This window comes from Anas platyrhynchos, chromosome 27 (assembly GCF_047663525.1).
Source record: "Anas platyrhynchos isolate ZD024472 breed Pekin duck chromosome 27, IASCAAS_PekinDuck_T2T, whole genome shotgun sequence".
Classification (NCBI taxonomy): domain Eukaryota; kingdom Metazoa; phylum Chordata; class Aves; order Anseriformes; family Anatidae; genus Anas; species Anas platyrhynchos.
The window spans coordinates 5,912,400-5,932,708 of record NC_092613.1 but is presented as its reverse complement, the minus strand read 5'-3'; the positions used below and the strand labels follow the sequence as shown (position 1 = coordinate 5,932,708).

The window sequence follows — 20,309 nt, the reverse complement described above, 5'->3', positions numbered from 1 at the left end:
CAGCCAGCACCCATGGGTGCAGGAGCCACGCAGAGACCCCGACCCCATCCTCAACTCCCACAGCGCGTGGGGCTCGGCACGGGCTGCGGATCGCTGGGGGGAGCATGTGGCTTTGATTGATTTAACACTTGGAGAAAGAGCTCGTAGCTTTTCAAGCTGAAACATTTCCCCCCCCCTCCCCTTTTTTTTTTTTTAAACTTTTTTTTGTGTGTGTGTTGTTTCTTTCTGTTTTGTTTTCCTTTGCTAGGAACATGAAAGCTGGCTTGGTTTGATTGCTAAACCAGTGAGCGGCCGGGAAAAGAGACTGGGAGCAGCCACCCCGGTCCGGAGCAACCCCAAGCACGCAGCACGCGGCGGCAGGAGGCACCCAGCCCGCTCCTCCTCGCGGCTCTCCCCTCCTGGGTGCTGCTGGGTGCTCCTCTCCCACCGCCCTGATGCTCTGCCCGAAATCTGGGGGAGTTTATCCAGTCCTGGAGCACAAAACGGGCTTTTCTGCTGGGAGCTGAGCCCCGTTTTGGGATGTGCCATAGGTGAGTGGCTGCCTCAGAGCGAGCGTGTGCGTCTCTGAACCTGCACCACGCTCCCATCGCCACACCGGTTACTCCACTTCATCCCTGCCACCATTAAATTAAAAGGTTGCCACCAGTAACAAACGAATCTGGATAGGCGCAGCTGGGCCGGCTTTCGAATAGTTAAAAAGAAAAAAAAAAAGAAAAAGAAAAAGAAAGAAAAAGGAGGGAATGCTTTTGGGTGTTTTGTTGCATTTTCTTAAATCAGCATGAAGGAACTGCAACGACTGCGGTCAGGAAGGGATGTGGCCAAAGGAGCGGCGAGCGGCTTTGCACCGTGCTTTCGGCTCTTTTGCACTGGTTTTGCTTCTCGGCCTGTGCACGCCCCTGGCCTTTTACACCCCAGACAGGGCACAAACGAGTTACTGTAAGAGCAGCCCACGGACATGCTCTGACTGCGCGCAGCTGATTTATTTTCCTCTTGCCACTCAGACAGCAAAGTATTCCCTGCGGAGAGATGGAGAGCGCGGCCAATTCAGTACCAGTGTCACGGCGTGTCCGGAGCTGAGAGCCCTTCACAGCAGGAGGAACACGGGGGGGGGGTCCAAGGGGCAAAGGGGGCTCAGCTCCTCGCTGCTGTGTGCCAGGATGGGTGCGAGGCGCACCCCAACCTCGGTGTCACCTTCACCCAGGCTTGGTGGCAGTTTTGGAACCACCTGAGGATTTCAGCCTGAGGGTCAGGATTGCTGAAATAAAAAGTGATGGGAAGAGTAATTTGGGCTTCAGCAGCCAAGAAGAAGACAACCTGGAAGCGATGGAGCATGCCGCCTGGCTGGCTGCACGCGCCAACTTTTGCCATGCTGCCCTCTCTGAGCGCCTCACCTCTTACAGGGCCGGGCAGAAAACCCACAAACCTCACCAGGAACCTGCGCTTCCCTGCACACCAGGATGGGGAGGGAGAACAAAGGGGGTTTGTTGGGGAGCAGGAGCAAATCTGGCCACCCATGGGACCCCCAGAGCTGCTCAAAGCCCGGGCAGCCCAAGCAGCTGAGCCCCCTGCCCCGGTGAGCCCCAGCCATGGTCCCCTGAGGTCCCCAAAGGGGTGGCAGCGGTGGGGTCTCTCCAAGACGCGCAGCACGGTGCTGCCCGACCCGGACCCTCGCGTGCCGCTGCGTCCCTGCCAGCTGCACACAAAGCCCCCGGGGCCGGAGCGCGGCGCGGAGGGGAGGGGGAAGTCTTTAGTTTTTCCGTCTTCAAAAGACGAATGTTTCGTGGGGCCCTTCTTCTTTTTTTTATTTATTTATTTTTTAAAAAAATGTCCATTTCCTTTTTTTTTTTTTTTTTATTATTTACAGAAATAGCTCGTGACTCATCAAAAATCTTTCAGCAGCAAATGTAAAACAGTGGGGTCATTCACTACGGACCCAGCGGAGCGGGCTCCCCTCCTCCCCTTCCCTCCTGCTTTTGGGAAGGTTATTTTGCCGAGATTTTTTTGTGTGTTTGAGCCCAGCCGCGGGTAATTCTGCTCGGCAGATCGGGGGGTTGTGGCTTGGGCCCTGAGCAAACACAACTCGGGCTGCACAGCCCAGCTCTGTACTGCGACCCAGCCGAAATCTACGGCCCCATTCACGGCAGGTTGACCGCACGGCGCAGCTCAGGGGGGCATTGGGTTGGGGTTTTTTGGTTGTTGTTTTCGGATCCAGGCATTTTTTCTCTTATTTATTTGTTTTGCTTTCGGACCAGCACGGGGCCCGCCGCGGGACAGCCGCCCGTGGGTGTTGCAAAACCTCCCCGGTGAGATGCGAGGTTGGGGTTTAGCTCTAAATCCTTGCCGAGTCGGAAAGGTCAGGGGGGGCTTTTCAGCTGCCCGAAATCTCCTCTCCCCTTCCCCTCACTGTTTTTTTTTTTTGGGGGGGGAGGCAGAAGCTGGGGCGCAGACCCCGCAGCCGGGAGCGCTGGGGAGGATTTATTTTGGCCGCGGCCGCCCCGTGCGAGCCCGGCGCGGAGGCTGCTGCCAGATGCTTGTGAATGTGGGTCAGTGAAGTCCCACACCTACATAACCGGCCTTGTTTTCCAAAATCCAGCCAGCTCCTCGGGGCGCAGCAGCCCCGGCTGTATTTTCCCTGCAGGATTTGACTTCGGTGCGGCACGGCGCCCGCAAACCTCCCTCTGCCCACCCCAGCACCCTGCCAACAACCACTCGGGGGATGTTTTCTTTAGAGGGGACAACGCTCTGAGCAAAAATACTTGTTTTTTACGGGAAGAAAACACTCCCGTCGGCTCGCCGAGTGCTTGGCACCGCGGAGTAAAGTTAACCCAGGAGCGAGAACAGGCTGGACTCGTTTGCACGCCTGCATCCGCTGGGACGAGGACGGCCCCGCGCCTCTCCCCAGGGCTTTGCAGCACGGGGACGGGCCCGTGGGGTACACGGCCCTGCCCGAGGCGAGGGAGGGATTTTGGGGCCGGTTTTGTCACCATTGGGCAACTGCGGTGCAGAGTGGCCACGGGTTTTTTTTTTATAGGGTGCTCCGTGGGAGAGTGGTGGCAGGGCCGGCTGAGCCGCTCGCCCCACCGGGTGCCTTTGGTGACGTGCCCGAACCGTCCCCGACGCAGCCCTAATGAGAGGTCTGGGGAAGGCTGGGGCTGTGCTGGCCAAATGTCACCTCCTGCGTGAACGTGGGATGCAGAGAGAAGTTTGGAAAGCCCAAGGGGAGGAGGCAGAGCAGCCTGGGGGCTGGCAGAGGAGGGCAGAGCCTTGGGGTAAGGCAGCAGGGAGCAGCCCCGCTGCCAGCCCTCGTGTCGGCAGCACGGAGATGGGATGTACCCTGCCCAGGCACCAGGAGCAGGTACCGGGGAGGCAGCTCGCCTTGTGGCAAAGGGATTTGGGTGGTGGAAGAAAGGAGGGTGTAGGGCTGGTGTGGGGTGTCAGGTCCTGCCTTTGGTTTTGGTGTTGTTAGGAAGGGGAGCACCCCCAAATCCCAGTTATCAGCCCATGGGGGGGGGGGGGGGGTATCAGGCTCCAGGAGCCCCAAAGTCAGGTTCGTGTTTCTGTGTCCTCAAAGAGGCTTTCGAGTCAGTGCTCTCCCCCACCTTGCTGCAGTTCCTAAGTTAAAGCAACCCTACAAAGCAACCCTACAAAGCCCTGGTGCCTGCGCAGCCACCGCGGGGACCCAGGGGTGGTGCTGGGCCACCGAAGCCGTGGCTCAGCCTCGCCAGCACTCCCAAATTCCTTCCTGTGGGTTATCAGCCCCAGCTGTCAGCACGGAGGAAAGTGCTGAGCTGCAGCCTCGTATCCCGAGCCAAGCACGTGGCCCCGGGTTCCCAAATCCGGGCGCCCCCCCAGGCAGAGCATCGCAGCCGCCCTCCTCCTTCTCCCCCCCGCCGGCTGCTCCTGGGCCATGCTGTGGCTGCTGGGTCCTGCTGGGTGCTGGCCTGTGCCACATCCCCCGGGGCTGGCGGGTGTCAGAGGGCAGGAAAAGAGGCAGGAATGTGCGACGGCAGCGTGCGGGGCTGGCGGGGCCGCACCGTGACTCAGGCACTGCCTCAGAAGTCGGCGATGCCGGCACACCCCACGGCCCCATGCACCGGTGTGAGCACACCCTGATCCCAGCTTGGGTGCTGCTTGCACGTGGAAATCGGGGTTTAACGGGGGGTGCCGGGGATGGGGCAGCACGGTGCCATCAGACACTGCGCCCCCGGTGAAGGTGGTGAGGGCAGGAGGGTGGGCGCGTGGCCCCGTGGTGCTCCCCACGCTGCACCCTGTGCGTGTGGGGTCGGTGTCAGGGTGTCCATCTCCCCAGGCACCTCGACGTGCAGTGCTTTGCACAGCGGGGTGGGCAGGATGCTGCTGGTGAGGGTTTTAGGGCCATTTTGTAGGGTGCAGGCCTGGAAGGAGCACAAACCCTGGTAGTGCCAACTTGCCTTTGAGCAGAGTGGATTTTTGCGGTCTCGCCCAACCCTCTCCATCCTCCGGGTGTTCACAAAGGGCCTGAGCCCCCCTCGTTTCCCCTTCCCAACTCCTTTCCTTTAACATGTGGCTGCGGTGGTGATGTCCCAGCACCTTCCCCCGACCCCTCGACACCCTAAAAGCTTCACACACGGGGCAGGGGATGGCAGCGGGGCGATGGCAGCGCCAGGCAGTGGGATGAGGGACGGGGACGGGTGTCACCCCGCTCCATCGGCCCTGCTCCAGCATCCTGCAGCCGTAGCTCCAGACTGCAAAATGGAGCCCTACGCTTTGGGGGTAGAAAGCAGCAAAAAGTGAGGCTGTTAAAAAAAAGAAATCAACCTTCAAAATGTCCCCCCCGGGGCTTGCAGGGGAATGGTCCCTGCGGGGACACAGCACACCCTGGTTTGTCCCCCTTGGAAAATCCTGGTGCTGTGGGGGGGAGCCCCAAAGCCCGGCTCGCTCCGGGGGCTGCTTCCACGTAGGGAAACTGAGGCACGGGGGGGTCGGGGGGGGGCGGCTCTCCGGGGGCTGTGTTCCTGCGGCCAGGCGCTGGGACCCTCCTGGCTCCGCAGCCGGGCCGCGGGGCGGGGGCACCTCCCCAACCCCAGCCCCAAAAGTTTCTTCCCACCGCTTTCCCACCCCCCCCCCCCCCAGGCCGAAAAATCCCCGGCCGGAGGCTGGCCCTGGGGGCCCGGCAGCCTCTGCCTGCCCTGCGCCTCTCCCCTCCCCGGCTCCAGCCCCCAAAGAAACTTTTCCTCCCCCTCCTCTTCCTCCTCCTCCTCCTCCTCCTCCTCCTCCTCCTCCTTCTCCTGCACGGAGCTGCTCGGCTGACGCGGGTGGTTGGTTGGTTGGTTGTTCTCGCGGCTTTTTTTTTTTTTTAAGGAATTGGGGAAGCAAACAAACAAAACAAAACAAAACAAAACAAAAAAACCAACATTTTTTTTTAAAAAAAAACAGCGCTTCGCGAGGGTCCCGTGCGCGCAGCCGGGAGCGCAAAGGGATGCGCGGGGGGCGCAGCGCGGTGCGGGGCTGAGCCGCTGCCCCCCGGGGGGGGCCCAGGTGAGAGGGGGCCGCGGGGGGGGCGGCCGGGGGGGGCCGTGCATGAGCCGAGTGTCCCGAGCAGCGCCCGGCCCCTCTCCGATGTCCCAGGCCAGCAGCCACCGGCAGAGCCGCCCGGAGCCCCGCCGCGCAGAGCCGCCCCCGGCAGGTATTGGGGGGGGGGGGAGAGAAAAGAGGAGTTGGGGGGGAAGTGGGGGAGAGTGGGGGGGGGCGTTTGGGTGCATGGGGGGGGTGTCTGGGGGGAGAGTGGGGGTGTAGGGGGAGTGGGGGTGGATGTTTGGGGGTGTTAGGATGCTTTTTTGGGGGTGTTGGGGTGCGTGGCTGGGGGTGGCTGGGGGTGGGGGGAGTGTGCACGTGTGGCTGGGGGTGTCAGGGTGCACAGTTGGGGGTGTTTGGGGGGGGAGTGGGGGTGTAGGGGGAGTGGGGAGTGTGCGTTGGTGTGTTTGGGGGTGTTGGGGTGCAGGGCTGGGGGTGTCTGGGGGGGAAAAGTGTATGTGTGTGTGGTTGGGGGTGTCTGGGTGCGCAGTTGGGGGGGGTGTGGGGGGGTGTGGAGATGTAGGGGGAGTGGGAGGGGTGTGTGTTTGGGGGTGTCCAGGGGGGAATGGGTGTGTGGGTGCATGGCTGGGGGTGTCTGGGAGGCTTTGCACAGCTCTGGGACGTGCAGAGGTGTGTGTGTGAGCGTGGTTACGGGGGCTCAGTGGTGGGCTGGGGGGGCTGCGAGGAGCTGCAGGGCTTGGAGGGGGTGCGTGGCTGGGGGGGGTGCGTGGCTTCTGGGGGTTATGGTGTGAGAGTGTGGGAGTGTGGGAGTGTGTGCGTGTGGTCTGGGGGGGGTCTGGTGAGGTGTGTGCATGGTCTGGGGGGGGGCTGGGGTGGAAAGTGTGTGCGTGGCCGGGGCGTGCGTGGTCTGGGGGGGGGGCTCATGGCTGTGAGCGTGCGCGTGTGCAGGGCTCTGCGTGTGCAAGCGCGTGGCCGTGTGTGCCCGTGTGGCTGTGAGCGTGTCCGTGTGGCCGTCTGCACATGCGTGTGCACGCACACGGGTGTGCACGCAGCCGGGGAGGGGGGGGGGCCGTGGACCTCTCCAGGAGGGTCCGCGTGTGCGTGTGCGCGTGCACGGCCGCGCGCGTGCCCCCGCTCCTGCCTGCGTGCGTGTGTGCACGCCTGGCTCGGTGCGAGCACAGCTGATGCAGGCGAGCCCCCGGGGAGCTCGCAGCACAAACTTCGCAGCGGTTCCTGTCACTGTGCCAAGCGCACGGGCCCGGCTGGGGCCGATGCAAGCTGAAGGGGTTAAAAATGTGCCTTAGGGGGGGAGCTGCAAGGGGTTAGGGCTGTGGTGCAGCCCCGATGGCAGCACCCCGAGAGGGGTTGGGGGTGCTGGGTCCCTTCCCCAGCCCACAGCGGTTCCCTGGGGGCCCCTGGCCAAAAGGAGGCAGCGGGGCAGGATCAGGCCGTGGAGAAGTGGATGGAAGGGTTTGGGGGATGTTTTTTTTTTTTGTAGGGCAGAGCTGAGCACCTCGAGATGCTGGGGTGGCACTGTCGGGGCTGGGGAGCTGTGCTGGTGACCCGTGGTGGCCGGTCCCTGCCTAGGGCTCAAGTGCAAACCCGTGCCGAAAGCCCAAACGGGGAGAGAAAAAAGCCAGAGCTGGCACGGGGTGAAACTCCCCGCAGCACGCTGTCGGAGCAGACACAAAAGGGGCCAAATCCAGCGCGGGACGGGCTCTGCCTGCTCTCCAAAAAGAGTTGCAGCTCTGGGGGCTGAGCAGCAGGAGCTGGGTGCTGTGACACCGGGCGCGGGGATGCGCCGAGCCCAAGCGAGCGCCGCTGGGTCGCTCCCCTTGGCTTTGGCCCACGGCACAACCGGACCCACATTTTGGAGCACGCGTCCTCTTGGTCTCTTCCCCCTGTGTTTCCAGCTGGCTGCTGCTGGCTCCGCTTCCCGGCTGAGCTCCTCGTGCTGCAGGGGTTGGGGTGAAGTGGCTGCAGGGGCTGCCCCGTGCTGGTGACCCCCCCAGCTCCCTCTGGGTGGGAAATGGGGAAGCGATCGTGCCCTGGCCTCGTGCAAAAAGTTTTTTTTTGTGTGCCCTTGCCAGGGTTTAAAGGGAGCGCCGTGCACTCGGTGAGCCCTCGCTGGGCAACGTCAGGGAGCCTGGGGGCACCCATGGGTGCCCAACCTGGTGCACCCCGGTGGTGGGGTGTCACCTATGCCCCAAACCAGCACCCACGCCACCCTCCTCCTCCCCAGCTCCTCTCAGAGAGGAAACCTGAGTGGAGTTGCTCCAAGATTGCCCCCTTTAGACCCTCCCCAAAGCCGGGGCGTGCAGAGGGGGTCTCCAGGACACCCCAATTCCACCCCCCCCAGGCTCCAGGGACCCAGTCCCACACCGAGAGAACTTCCCCATCCTTCCTCACCCGGCGGGAGGGCTCCAGAGAGCAGCTTCCCAGGCGCATGGCGTGAGCTCGGGCTTTTTTGCTCGCACCATTTTTTAATTAATTAATTATTTTTGAGGGATGAATGGACACGGGCTGTTTTGTGCTTGGTGCTGGCTTGGCCTCGTGACGCTGCAGCGCAGAGGCGTTATCTCTTGGGCCCTTTCCAGGGGCTCTGTCACGCAGCGTGGAGCCTGGGAATTTTCGCTCGTCTCCCTTCGCAAATCAGACCCAAAAATTTGGCGATGCCAAGCCTGGAAAAATCAACGGGGAAACCGAGGTGCTGGAGGGGTTTGGGCGAAGCCAGGGTGATGTGGGCAGAGCTGGGATGGTGTCGCCGTGCTCGGTCTCGTTTCCCAGCCGGAGAGGAAGTTCTGCTCCTGGATTTTATTCCTTGGCATGGCTGGGGATGGGCCCCGTGCCACCACAGCCTCCTCCTGCCCGGGGGATTGGGCACGCAGCAAGCCCGGCCCTCGGAATAGCCGCAGGGAGTTTGCGGAGGAGCCTTGGAGAGAAGAGGCAATTGTCTGCTCACGTGAAGTATGTGGGGTGTAATTATTTTCCGGAGGAATTAGCTGAAAACAGGAGAAACCAGCACCCCGCTGGCTGGCGGGACTGGGTTTGTGCTTCCTTCCCTTTGCGGGGAGGCAGAAGAAGGGGGACAGGGGTCGGTGAGCGGGGCTGCCCTTAGGGGAGCAAAGAGATGTGAGGATGCTGGACCCAAAACTGCCTCCAGGAGGAACTTGCCCTGCAGGCTGCCTCTCCTCCCTCCCACCACCCTTCCCAGTGGGACAAACTCTGCGTGGGGCCACCTCCACGTCCCCCCCTCCGTGCCCACGTCCGGGCTCAGCCGCAGGCGCCAGCAGCTCTGCACCTCGTTGCTTGCACACAGGCATTTCTCGTTGTGTTTTTTTGTGTTTTTTTTTTTCTTCTTTTTGGTTGGTTTTGTTTTTTAATTCTTTCTGCCTGTTTCCGAGGAGTTTGCCCCGAGGTGGAACATGAGGCCAAGCCCCGAACAAGGCAGCTTTCAGGGCAGCAAAGCTCCGCTCGGTGAGCCCAGGGTGCTGGGTGCTGCCCCTGGGTGCTGCCCCTGGGTGCTGTCCGTGGGTGCTGTCCCAAGCCCCCCAGCCAGGCAGGAGCTTGGGCTCAGTCCTGCATGGAGAGGTGGGAGAAACAAAGCCCCCCCCTCAACCCCGAGGTCAATATAAAAGGGTTTGTGTTAATCCTAGCACTGATTTAAATGAAACTCGTTGCAGATTTGTGCACAGCAAATGCAAAGGAGAAAAAGGGGGGGAAAAAAAGCCCCCAAAGATTTTTTTTTTAAATCCTAGATTCATTTTTTTTCACCCAAAGATTCATTTCTCTTTTCTTTTATAGTTACTTGTCTGCTCATGAAAACACTCGATTTTTTCTTCTTTCTTTAAACAGAAAAAAAAAAAAAAAAAAAAAAAAGAGCCAAGAATCAGATTTCTGGCTTTTTTCAAATGTTTCTCATTTGGAGCAAAACAAAGCAGGCCCTTCGGGGCTGTGCCGCTTGCCACCCGAGCGTCCTGTTGCTGCTCCAGCCCCTAATTGAATTTCCTTGGAAAGCGCTCGCCCGAGCCTGTTAGCTGCAGAAACCTCAACTCTCCTCTGGGCATTTGCTGTGATTTTCCTGATTTTTTCCCAGAACTCTGCCTGGCTCGTGCCATACCTCCTGGTGCGGGCAGCAGCACCCAGGGTGTTGGGTTTGGGGGGGGGAGAGGCTCCACATGGAGACACCTCGGTCCTTCATGCTCCGGGCGCTGTGCTGCCCGCTCAGGCTGTGCTGGTGGAAATGAGTTGTTGGGTATCAGCAGAAATTGGTTAATGGGACTTTTTTTGTGCCCCAAATCTCCATCTTGAGGCTTTCCTCAGCCACCACAGCCACATTCTTGCAGGCGTTGTGCACATGTCCAGCTCTGCTTCACCTTCAGCCAGGTTTTGGCAGCGTCTTCCCTGCTTGAGCCTCATGTGCTTGATTTTGGGGAAGGTCACCCCCTCGCTCCAGTGCTGTCCTGCTGGGACGAGTGTCCTGCTCTGCAATGGGACATGTCAGGGAGCACGCAGCAGCTTCTGGACGTGCTTCCATCCCAGTCCTATTTTCCCTTGGGTCACCCCCCATGAGCACAGGAGGCTCCTGGCTGCAGCACCGACTCCTTCCCTGGTGCGGGATGCGGCGCACGGGGTGGGACGGGATGGGAAGGGACGGGACGAGTTGGGAAGGGACGGGACGGGATGGGAAGGGATGGAATGGGACGGCACCCGCCCGGTTCAGCCACTTTCAGTGCCAGGGTTGGGCTGCTGGGGCGGCGTGTTCTCCCAAAGGGCCACCTCACGAGGAGCGGGTCGGCTCGCCAGCTCCAGGAGCTGTTAATTACTCGCTCCACCCAAATGGCTCATCGTTGGACGGCCTCGCCGAGCCGGCACGCTGCTGCCCCGTGTGCCGTGCCCTGACCTCTGCAGAAGAGCTTGTTCTCGCCTCGCTGCAGCTCCTTCAAAGCTGCTTAAGTGTCTGTGCTTAGGAAAAGCCCCAACCTTGCAAGCACGCAGCCCGGCGCAAGGATCGCGCACCACGACTGCAACATTTTGGGCTCCGTCACCGTACGGCGTTGCCTTGAGCAAATCCCTTCTGCCTCAGCTTCCCCGTTGAGCCAAGCAGCGTTCAGGCTATTTCATGCTGCCTTAGAGCTGTGGCTGTGCTAAAATGAGGTTCATCAAGACTGGGGAACGTGTGATGGGCACAGGCTTAAAACTGTAGGCTGGGTAGATCTCCGGATGAAAGGTGCTGCATAAGTGCAAATTATTATTCTTGTTAATAATGATGTCCACCAGCTCACATTTATCTGCTCTTCAATTAACTTTTTTTTAAGGACTCTTAACAGGTTAGAAAGACACAAATTTTTCCTGGCAGAACCTGTGCTGGTTTGACCCCGTAAGGTTATGCAATTACTGTACTGGCATGGTCCTTAATTAGACTCTCCATAATTTTCCCCGGCACAGCGGTGTGGCTCGCTGCTCTGTAATTCCCAGAATCTCCTTGGATCTGATAGGCATCGCCTTCGCTGCTTTCCAGGCTTCAGGGATAATTGCTTGCTCTTAGGGACACTTTGCACGTCGCAGGACCTCCTCCCCATCCTACAAGGTTTGAAGTCCCCTTGGCCAGCTCGGTGAGGGAGCACCGAGCCACCACGGTGCTCCTTGGTGTCCATGAAAGCTGACTCGATCCCAGACTGGATCCTTCACCCTTTGTTGTTCTCCGTCCTTTTTCTCCACTCCTAGACCCCACAACATGTTTGGGATGCAACACGATGCTCTTTGGTTTCTATAGGTAGAGCTGGGGCAGGAACCTAATCCTGCTGGGTCCGTGGGTATCCTTGGCAAGCTGCGCTCTCCCACGGCTTCCAGTTTAGTCTGAGGGCTTTGGGGCTTGGAGACTGCTTCTTCCCTTGGATCTGCAGCCCCTGAGGGGTCTTGAATGCCACCTTTTACATATATGTTAAAAATATTTGAGGCGTATTTCCCCATCATTGCTCACAGTGACGGATGCTTCCTGCAGTGATTTATTTCTCCCCCTCCCTGGGCTCCCTTCTTGCAGATATTCGGGCAGGTTGGTGGTGTGACGCAGCTCCAAGTCATGCTCTTCCTCTCTTTAGGCGACAAGGGATCACTCCTGCCCCACCATCGCATCCTCACCAGCAGATTTTGGGCAGGAGCAGGTACTCCAGGAGGGATTTAGGGTGGTCGGTGCCTCCTTGGCAGGAGCCGTTTGGGTGGACGAGGCCCTTTGGGTGATGGGTTTGTCGGCACAGCCAGGCTCAGGCTCTGTGCCCCAAACTCTCAGTAGGGTTTTGCAGCTGGAGAAGAGGCTTGGTGCTGTGCTTTCAGCCCAGGTCCGAGGCTGCTGAGCGTGGTCCTGGCCACGAGTGGGACCTGTGGGGTTTTGTCCCTGCTCCTGCCCAGGTGCTGTGACCCTGCCCTGTGCCAGGAGGATGGACGGGATGGACGCTGCCCCTGCCCGTCTGGCCAGCCCAAAATTCCTCTCTCCCTACCCACCCACTGGCTATAAATAACAAATAATAACATCTCCCAGGCTGGCAAGCTATTTGGGGTTTTGTGGGTTTTTCTGCTTTGTTTTGCTTTTTTGCATTTAGGAAGTAACTTTTCATAGAAACCGATATTATTTTTTTTTTCTCACCGGATTCCTCATTGTCCCGGGACCGAAATGTTTTTACAAAGCACGGCCCAGGTGAGCGCGGGGGCAAACGGGGAGCTGCAGGGGGGTGAAACTGGGAGCTGAGCTCTGCTGGATGCGGCCAGGGCTTGCTCAGGAGCATCGCAACTTCTGGGCCCCCCCTCCCTCCTCTTCCTTTCCCTGAATATCACTGAATGCAAAATGCTTTAGTGCATTAATTTCAGACTGAATGTAAATAAGCCATTTGGACTTCTCCCAGTTGAGCAAACTTTCAAACCAGGATTTTGCTTTCCTCTCCGCCAGCCTGGCTCGTGGGATTGGAAGGATTTGCTTCAGCGCTGTCTCTTCTGCACTTGAAACCACTTAATCAAGCTCTGAAACATCCCTCGAATAGGTCAGACAGGCACCTGATTGGGACAGGCGGCGTGTAAGGGAAAACCGAGAGAGATTACGCGCCCGTTTTATCTGCATGAAGCAGATTAGACAGCTCCCAAACTAAATATTGCTGCAAGGTAGCGTGTTGTTCATGGCAAACGCCTCGCTAGCCCGTCTCTGTTTGTGTCTCCGTCTAACACCATCTCTTCCCTGCCCTGGGACGTGAAAGGGAGAGGAGACGCGAGGCTCCTGAGCTCCTCCACGTCAGCCGGTGCCAGCTTTGGGTGCTCCTCAGGTCCTGAAGAGCTCAGATGTGGCTCCAGATGTGTCCGAGGCCCTCTCCTGCCACCAGATTTCTCCCTTTCTGCAGCCAAAGGCACCGCTCAGCCGGCGGGGGAATAGCTCGTCCCTTGCGCTCGGCTGCAGCTGAGAAAACCCAAGGGGGAGCCATGGGAAAACCTGGGAGGATTTAACCCAAAAATGCAGCTGCGGCGTCGCCTCTTCCCACATCCTCCGTGCCTGCCAGCTGGGGGGCTGAGCACCACGGGGACGAAGGAAAGCCACCCATGGGACACCCGCAGTCACCCTGGGCGCAGGGGTTCTTGTTTGTGCTGCCGGGCGGCTGCTGGGACGCTGCCGTGTCCTCCTGCTTGTGCCCAGGGATTTTGCAGATGGGTCAGCTCAGTCCTGAGGGCTTGTTGGGAACAAAATGCGTTTCCAAGGCATGCGTGTGCTCAGCACAAAAGTGCTGCACGGGGTCCAACCCAATCCCGGTTTCCCCCCGGTCCCAAAACGCTCATTTTGTGCCTTTTGCTTTGCGAAAGTCTTGTGAGATCCTCGGTGAAAGGCAAGGGGAGCTCACAGCTCTCTGACATCCACCAGCTCTTTCCCCTTCTCCCTCCTTTTTTTTTATTTCCCCAAGCCCTGGGCTGTTCGGTGGGCACCAGAGCTCAGCGCTTTCTTGGGGCTTTTGCAGAGGAGCTGCACATCCGTCGGCCTCCCTAAATCCACGTGTACCCGACGGCACTGCAGTGATTTACTGAAGCCCCAGCTGGTATTTTAAACACTGTGTTACCTCTGCTCTCCTAAAGCCCCCGGGGGCGATCTCCCCATGTCACTTTGGTTTCCCCCTGGGATTTTCCAGGAGGCTTCCTCGCGCTCCTCACCCCACGGATTGGGGCAGCAGGGATGGGACCAGCTTTACCCGAATTTCTCTCCCGTCTATTTCTGTCCCTCTCCTGGCCAGCTCGTGCCAGTGGGAGGTAATTTCATCGCCAGCTTCCTCCCTCCTTCGCTGCGGTCGCGTGTGCGGGGTAATTACCCGGAGGGGCAGCGTTGCCTGCATTGAGCTCGGCCGCAGCGATGCTCAGCGCCTCGAGCCCCTTCCCGGAGACTTTTTGGATCTGTGCCCTCCATCCACGGCTCCAAATCACACCTCTCCAGCTCAGGGCTCTGTCTGGAGCTGCCCAGATCTCGGGGCGTTCGTGTCTGGTGCTAAGAGGCGTGAGATCAGACGTGGGCCAAACCCTGCAGGGCTGACTCAGGCCGGTCCAGGTCGGGGCATGACAGAGGACTCGGATGCAGCAACCTGTGGTTATTATTCACCTTCTCACCACGCCTATGCCCAAATACCTGGGGGTAGAGGACAGCCTGCTCCCTTCCCTTTCACCCCGGGCTCTCGCAGGGAACGTGTTTCTTTCCAGGGCTTGCTTGTTCCCACTCCATTTGGGTTTCCGCGCCAAATTCAGCTGGAACTGGTGGGTTTGCCTCGGTTGAGCACCAAAATCGCCACCCCTGTGGGAGTGGTTGCAGGAGAGCCACGCTCAGGGCTCTGCAGGTTTTACTCAGCAAAAAAAAATCTCCTCCACCAGGTGACTTTTGGGCCAGGGAGCAGTTCTGTGCTGGAACTCCGGGAGGTGGTTTGTAAAACAAAAACCCTGTTCCAGGAGGGGATTTTTGTCTTGGGGAGGAATCCAGAAACCAAGCTGGGGCTGGACCACCGAGCTCTGCAGGGCAGTGCTGGGGGGAAACTGAGGCAGGGGGATGCACGCCTGGGGCTGGGCGAGCGTCGCTGCCAGCTCCTTGCAGCCCCCCTGCGACAACCCCGGGCTCCTCCTGCCCCCCCAGGGCTGCGGGTGGTGCCCCCCCTTCCCTTGTAGGGCCTCTTGTTATAGTCCCTATAATTATACGTGTGCGGTCTGCTCGCCTTCCTGCCCAGCTCCTGCCTGCAGGAATATTTTGCTCGTTATATCGAGCATCACGAAGCGGCCGAGCTCTCCTTCTTCCCCCCCCTCCTTGCCTTCCTGCATGTAGGGCCTCTTGTTATAGCTGGGAAAATGACGGGTTTTTGGTCTCCCTCCCTTCTCCCAAGCTATAATTTAGTTTTATAAAAAGTGCAGCCCAGCCCCTGTGGTGCAAGCGGGAGCTATTCCTGGGCCGGGGAGGAGGAGGGGGCTTGGGGGGGCTCAGAGCTCTGCGCCGAGCCCCGTGCAGCCCCCCCTGGGCACACCGCTTCTGCAAGAGGATGTGGGCTGCTGGGGTTTGTCCCCGTGAGGCTGCTGGGGATAAATCCACTGCTTTTGGGTTTTGCTCCCCCGTGGGGAAGACAGCGCCCTTTTCATGGGAATGGGGGGGGGAGAAACAGCTTGGGAGGCTGCGTGTAACCAGCTCCCCTCTCGTTTTTGGAGAAGGAATCTGTGACTTTGGGGAGGGTTTGGGGAGGGTGCCCGCACACCGCTGGTGTTGCAGCAGGGTGAGCGGCCCCCCAACTCCTTCACAACGGTCCCTCTGTTCCCCCAGCCGTGTACTGGGGGCAGATGGCTCTGATTTATGCCCCAAACCACATGGGGGTCCATCCTGGTGGCACCCCGAGGCGCTCGTTTCTAACCCCGTTTCTCTTGCAGAGGCGGGCGAGACCTCGCGCCCTTCACCAGCGGCCCCCTCGGCGGAGCCCCGGCCCCCCGCTCGCCCCGCGGCCCCCAGGCAGGAGAAGTGCCCAGAAGATGAGGAGGAGTCCCACAAAGTGCTGACGAACGGCACGGCACCGGCCAGGACCGAGCTCGCGGGCGCTCCCGAAGCTGTGACATGTGAGTGCTCTCTCCACGGCGCTCCCCGGCAGGGCTCGGCCCGTTAATGAGCGCTGGGGCTGATTAACGAGGCGGGCAGCGGCGGTGGGAAGCCGGCTCCTCCTCACTCTGTTCTTCCCCACATCAAAGGAAAAGGCTGGGGCTGAGCGTGAGTCACTGGGAGCTGGGGAAAGCCGAGGGCGGCAGCCACCAGCCCCTGGTTTTGGGGAGAAATGGGGGCTGAGAGGAGGTTTGGGGCGCACTGGGTTAACAGCAGGGCTGGGGGCCATGGCTCTGGGTCCCGTTATGGGGCTGGGAGAGCAAAGCTGGCCGAGGGGGGAGGCTGGGGGCCAGCCCCTCCTGCAGCCACGCCATCCAGCCCTTCCCTGGCTCCCAGCCTCGGTGCTGGGATTTTGCTCACAGGCTGCCCCGTGCGCACGCGGCCGTTCCCCGTCCGCTGGACGCGAGCGCGCAGCTTCCCCTTCCAAGGGCTGGAAAGCGGGTTGATGCTTCCCCGCGGGGCAAGAGGAGAGGGTGGGAAAGGGGGAGAGAGGAGAAGGTGGAAAGGGGGCGAGCAGAAAGTGGGAAGGGGGCCACAAACTTCACCGAGCGGGCTGGAGGAGCTGGGGGAGCGGCGCACCGCGGGCGCTCCTGCCGGCGCGGCGTACGTGGAGCGAGGCGAGCGCACGTTTCCTCGGCCCCAGCTCGAGCCCTTGCAAGCATCTGGGAGCTGGGCCGGCTGCCCACAGACATTCTGCACCTCTGAGTCACGCCGCAGCCGCTGCGCCCCGCGTGGTGCGGCCCCGCGCAGCCCCCTCCCCACGCCGCGGGCCCCGGGGCCGGGAGGAGCGCAGGCACCCCGGGGGCGTGGGGTGCAGGGAACCCACCCCAAGTTCCCAAGCCCCAGGGATCCTCCAGGGAGTCCAAACCAAGCTGGTGGTGTGACCACACGGGGCCACTGCCACCCCAAGGAGCATCCCCCTGGTGTGAAACACAAAATTTCGCCCTTCCAGGAGGGTTTTGGTGAAGCACAGGCAGGATCTGTCCCATGGGCTGCTCCTCCCGGCCCTGCCACCGCCTTACAGAGCATCCCGCATCGCTCCCGGTGGCCCCAGGCTGAAGATGTCAGAAGAGCTTTCTGAGCTGTAGGCCCCCCTGAGAAATGGGAGCTCTTTTTCGTGGCTTGAAGAGGCGGGGGGGGGGGCGGCTGGCTGGCCCTCACTGCTGCTGGCTGGAGCCGGAGCGTGATTTTGATTTACAAACAGTTTAATCTGAGGAATGCAGCGAAATGGAGAACGCCAAACCCAACACACTCCGTGCTGCTGTAAGCCCTGCTGCTTCTCAAAAAAAATAATATATATTTATCATAAAATAAAGAACAGCAGGCAAACCTGCGGGCCAGTGAGTGGCTGCACTGGGCTCTGTCCTTGTCCCCTCCCCGTGGCTCTGGCCAGCCCCAGGTGCCACCATCCCCCCCAGCCCTGTGCACGATGGCACCTCAGGGGGTGCCCCTTACAAACCAAAGGAATCTACTTGGGACCTCGGGAGCTTTTGGGGAGAAATGTCCCATTTTATCCAAGGTCCATTTACTCTTTCTCCTTTCTCCCCTCCTCCCACCCCTCCTGCTTTCAGCCCGATCTTCCAGCTCAGCCCTGCCTATTTCCAGCTCCCTCCCCAGCGCGTTTCGTGCAGTTTTCACCCAAATTCCCGGTAAACTTCCCTCCGCGGTCTGAGCCCAGCTCCCTTTTTGGAAGGGGCAGGGGCACACGCTTGTGGTTTTTAAGCCTCCATCTATTTTTGCCAGTGCAGACAGAGGTGGTGGGGCTGTGCACAGGGGGGGGCTCGGCCGTGCCCCCTCCTCCTGTGAGACCCCCGTGGCCACGGTTCGCAGAAAGCAGCTACTGTTCCCCGGCGGCCAGAGGTGCCTTTGCCCTCAAGCCTCTGGGCTGAATCATCCCTTGTTTACTGGCGCAGGAGAGGAAAAAAAATCAAAGTTTGGCAAAAGCAAGGGGTGATTTGTGCCTTTGAGCGGAGCTGCTGCGCCGGGGGGCGAGCGCTCGAGCCCCTTCCCTTGGGCCTCGTGTCCGCGGGGGGGACACGGCACCGGGCAGGAGCGAGGACCAGCATGCGAGGGCTGGAGGCAGAGGCAGCCGGAGCAGATCTTTGTTCCCTCCTCCAGCAGGAAAGTTCAGCCAGAGGCTGGGGAGCCCATTCATTAGGCGGCCGTGGTGCTGAGCTCTCCAGCTTCGCCTGATCTGGCTGCCCGCAGCGCGCTGGGGACGGCCACGGGCAGCACGGGGGCTGTGCCATGGGACGGTGGCTTGGCCCTGGGGTTCCTTTTGGTGCCAGCAGGGGCTGATGCTTCTTTTCCCTGCTCGGCACGAGGGGAGCTTGTCGCTCCGTGCCGCCGGTCACCCCCCGGTGGCTCCATCCCTGCTGCCTGCGCTGGCGATGCCGGGACCCTGGGGACCTCCTCCCCAAGTCCTCCACTGAGTTTTGGCAGCTGCGCCACGTCCTGCACGCCAAGCCTTTATTTCTTGCTCTGTTTTTTCATCCCTCCCTCCCTTTCTTGCTCTGCTTCTCCCTCCTTCCCTCCAGCCAGCGGCTCCTTTTCCCTCTTCCCTCCTCTCAGACCGCTTCAACCCTGCTATGGGGCCGCACCGTGCCCAGCTGGGGACCAGATCCCCGTGTAGTGGCAGGGGACGGGGACCAGGACCACATTTTTTCCCCCCTCACCGTGCTGCAGGGGTGGCAGGACCGATGTTAACGCACTGCTCTCCCCTCCAGGCCAGCCCCAGGTGCGAGCAGCCCCGCAGCCCCCCGGCCCCTGCACCCACCTGCTGCAGAACGGGGCCGGGCGAGGGCCGGATCCGGGAGGTGCCCTCGGGGACGCGGGGAACGGGGTCTTCCGCCCCCTGCCCAGCTCGCAGAAGCCTCACCGTAAGCTGCAGTCCCACCACTCCATCAACAGCCAGAGCAGCAAGAAGAGCAAGGGCAGCTCCAAGTCGGCTTCATCCCACATCCCTATCGAGGCGCAAGAAGGTACCGGCTCTCCCCAGGGGGGGCCCTTCCCAGCTGGTTTCCTCCGGCCCCGCATCCCTTGGGGTTTCTCGTGTAGCACCCTTCCAGCTCACCGGGACCCCGGGTGTCAGCCCTGCTCCCCTCCTGGGACCCCACTGCATCTGCACCTCTTGCTCTTCCCCAGGGTTGGCACTGACCGGGTCATTTCATATCCCCCAAAATCTGTCTCTTCTGGGGTCTGGGCATGTCCCAGGCAGCAGAACTGGTGCCCAGGCATTGAGGCAGGTCCCTAGAGTGGTTCTGTGCTCCCGGCCCCTTCCCATTCCTTAATTCCCAGGGGAGAATTTCCATCCTCTGGGGGCTGAGTGTCTGCTCACCGGGTGCTGCCCCAGCCCATCTTGGGGTGTCAGCACCTCCCTGCCCTGTTCCCCTGCAGACTGCTGCGTCCACTGCATCCTCTCCTGCCTCTTCTGCGAGTTCCTGACCCTCTGCAACATCGTGCTGGACTGCGCCACCTGCGGCTCCTGCACCTCCGAGGACTCCTGCATCTGCTGCTGCTGCTGCAACTCGGGCGAGTGCGCGGACTGCGACCTGCCCTGCGACATGGACTGCGGCATCATCGACGCCTGCTGCGAGTCAGCCGACTGCCTGGAGATCTGCATGGAGTGCTGCGGGCTCTGCTTCTCCTCCTGAGGGCTGGAGGCAGCGGGAGGGAGGAGGAGCAGGAGCGTGATTCCCCCTCCTGCAGAGCCCCCGAGCCCCGCCGGTGGGGAAAGCCGGGCGCGAGGCAGAGCAAAGCCTGGTGAGGGAGGAGAGCGCAATTCCCCCGTTGCAAACCTCGTCCTTGGAGCCTCTGAGCCCGCTCAGACCCTGTCTGGGGACAGTGCCTTCGGGCTCTACCTCTTCCCCACACGCCAAGGGTCGCGGGAGCACCCTGCCACCTGAGCCGAGCGCAGGAGCTCCCATCCCGCGCCCCCGCTGCCCGAGGAGGCTGCTCCAGGCACGGCGACAAAGGGGAGCCTGCAGCACCCTCACCCCTGGGACCCTCCAAGACTGGGTGCAGCTCCCCGGGGAGACCCCATGGACACCAAAACCTTCAGCCAGGCTGCGGGACTGGTGTTAGAGGGACGCAGCGCTGCCCCCCAGCACCTCCCCAGTGCTGAGATCGGCAGCCAAGTGCAATAAACGGCCCACGGCGGGGATCCCCCTGCAGCCAAGTGCCTTTGCCCCTGCCCGGTCCCTTCCTGCGGGGCCGGGGCAGCTGTGCCAAGCTGGCACCAACCCCATGAGCATCCCTTGGTGGGTCGGTTGGGGCCAAATGACCCCCAGCTGCCATCACCCCAAGGATGGGGCTCGCGGCTGGGTGAGGGTGGAGCACGCCTCCTTGGAGAGCTGGGGAGAAGGGGAGGGAGAATAAGTGTCATGGTATTATTATTATATATTTTTTTTTGGTCCCTTTTGTTACTGTAAATAAAGGTCTTTCTTCATTTCTGACCAGGGGCTGCTGCATCACACGCTTCTCGAGGCGCTCCCAGGGGGGACCGTGCCCCCCATCCCTGCACCGTGTCCCCTCGTCTGCGCCGTGTCCCCTTGTCCCACCGCAGGGCATGGGGGCTCAGGCAGGAGCTGCAAGGCTTTCCAGCCCCTGAGATGGCTCCGTGACAACCCTGGAGCTCTGCCCTTCACCCCTCACT

The 20,309-nt window shown here is 60.8% G+C and overlaps 1 protein-coding gene across 2 annotated transcripts; it reads left to right on the top strand.

Moving 5' to 3' along the window:
* Positions 1–3,198: 3,198 nt before the first annotated feature.
* Positions 3,199–20,109, top strand: MDFI (MyoD family inhibitor). Of its 2 annotated transcripts, none has more exons than XM_027444899.3 (4): positions 3,199–3,355; positions 15,433–15,615; positions 18,382–18,636; positions 19,052–20,109. In XM_027444899.3, exons 1-4 carry the CDS (start codon positions 3,328–3,330, stop codon positions 19,306–19,308), a joined length of 723 nt encoding a protein of 240 aa, XP_027300700.3. In that variant the 5' UTR covers positions 3,199–3,327; the 3' UTR covers positions 19,309–20,109. The 2 variants fall into 2 exon arrangements, with proteins under 2 accessions (XP_027300700.3, XP_027300699.3); XM_027444898.3 differs by lacking the exon at positions 3,199–3,355 and adding an exon at positions 5,347–5,665.
* The last annotated feature ends 200 nt before the right edge of the window (positions 20,110–20,309 follow it).

Excerpts from the sequence above, each read along its gene's own strand:
- MDFI (XM_027444898.3), top strand. The coding sequence starts at position 5,560 with ATGAGCCGAGTGTCCCGAGCAGCGCCCGGCCCCTCTCCGATGTCCCAG. Across the intron at positions 5,666-15,432 it reads CGCAGAGCCGCCCCCGGCAG|AGGCGGGCGAGACCTCGCGC; the intron begins GTATTGGGGGGG and ends TTTCTCTTGCAG. Across the intron at positions 15,616-18,381 it reads CGCTCCCGAAGCTGTGACAT|GCCAGCCCCAGGTGCGAGCA; the intron begins GTGAGTGCTCTC and ends TCTCCCCTCCAG.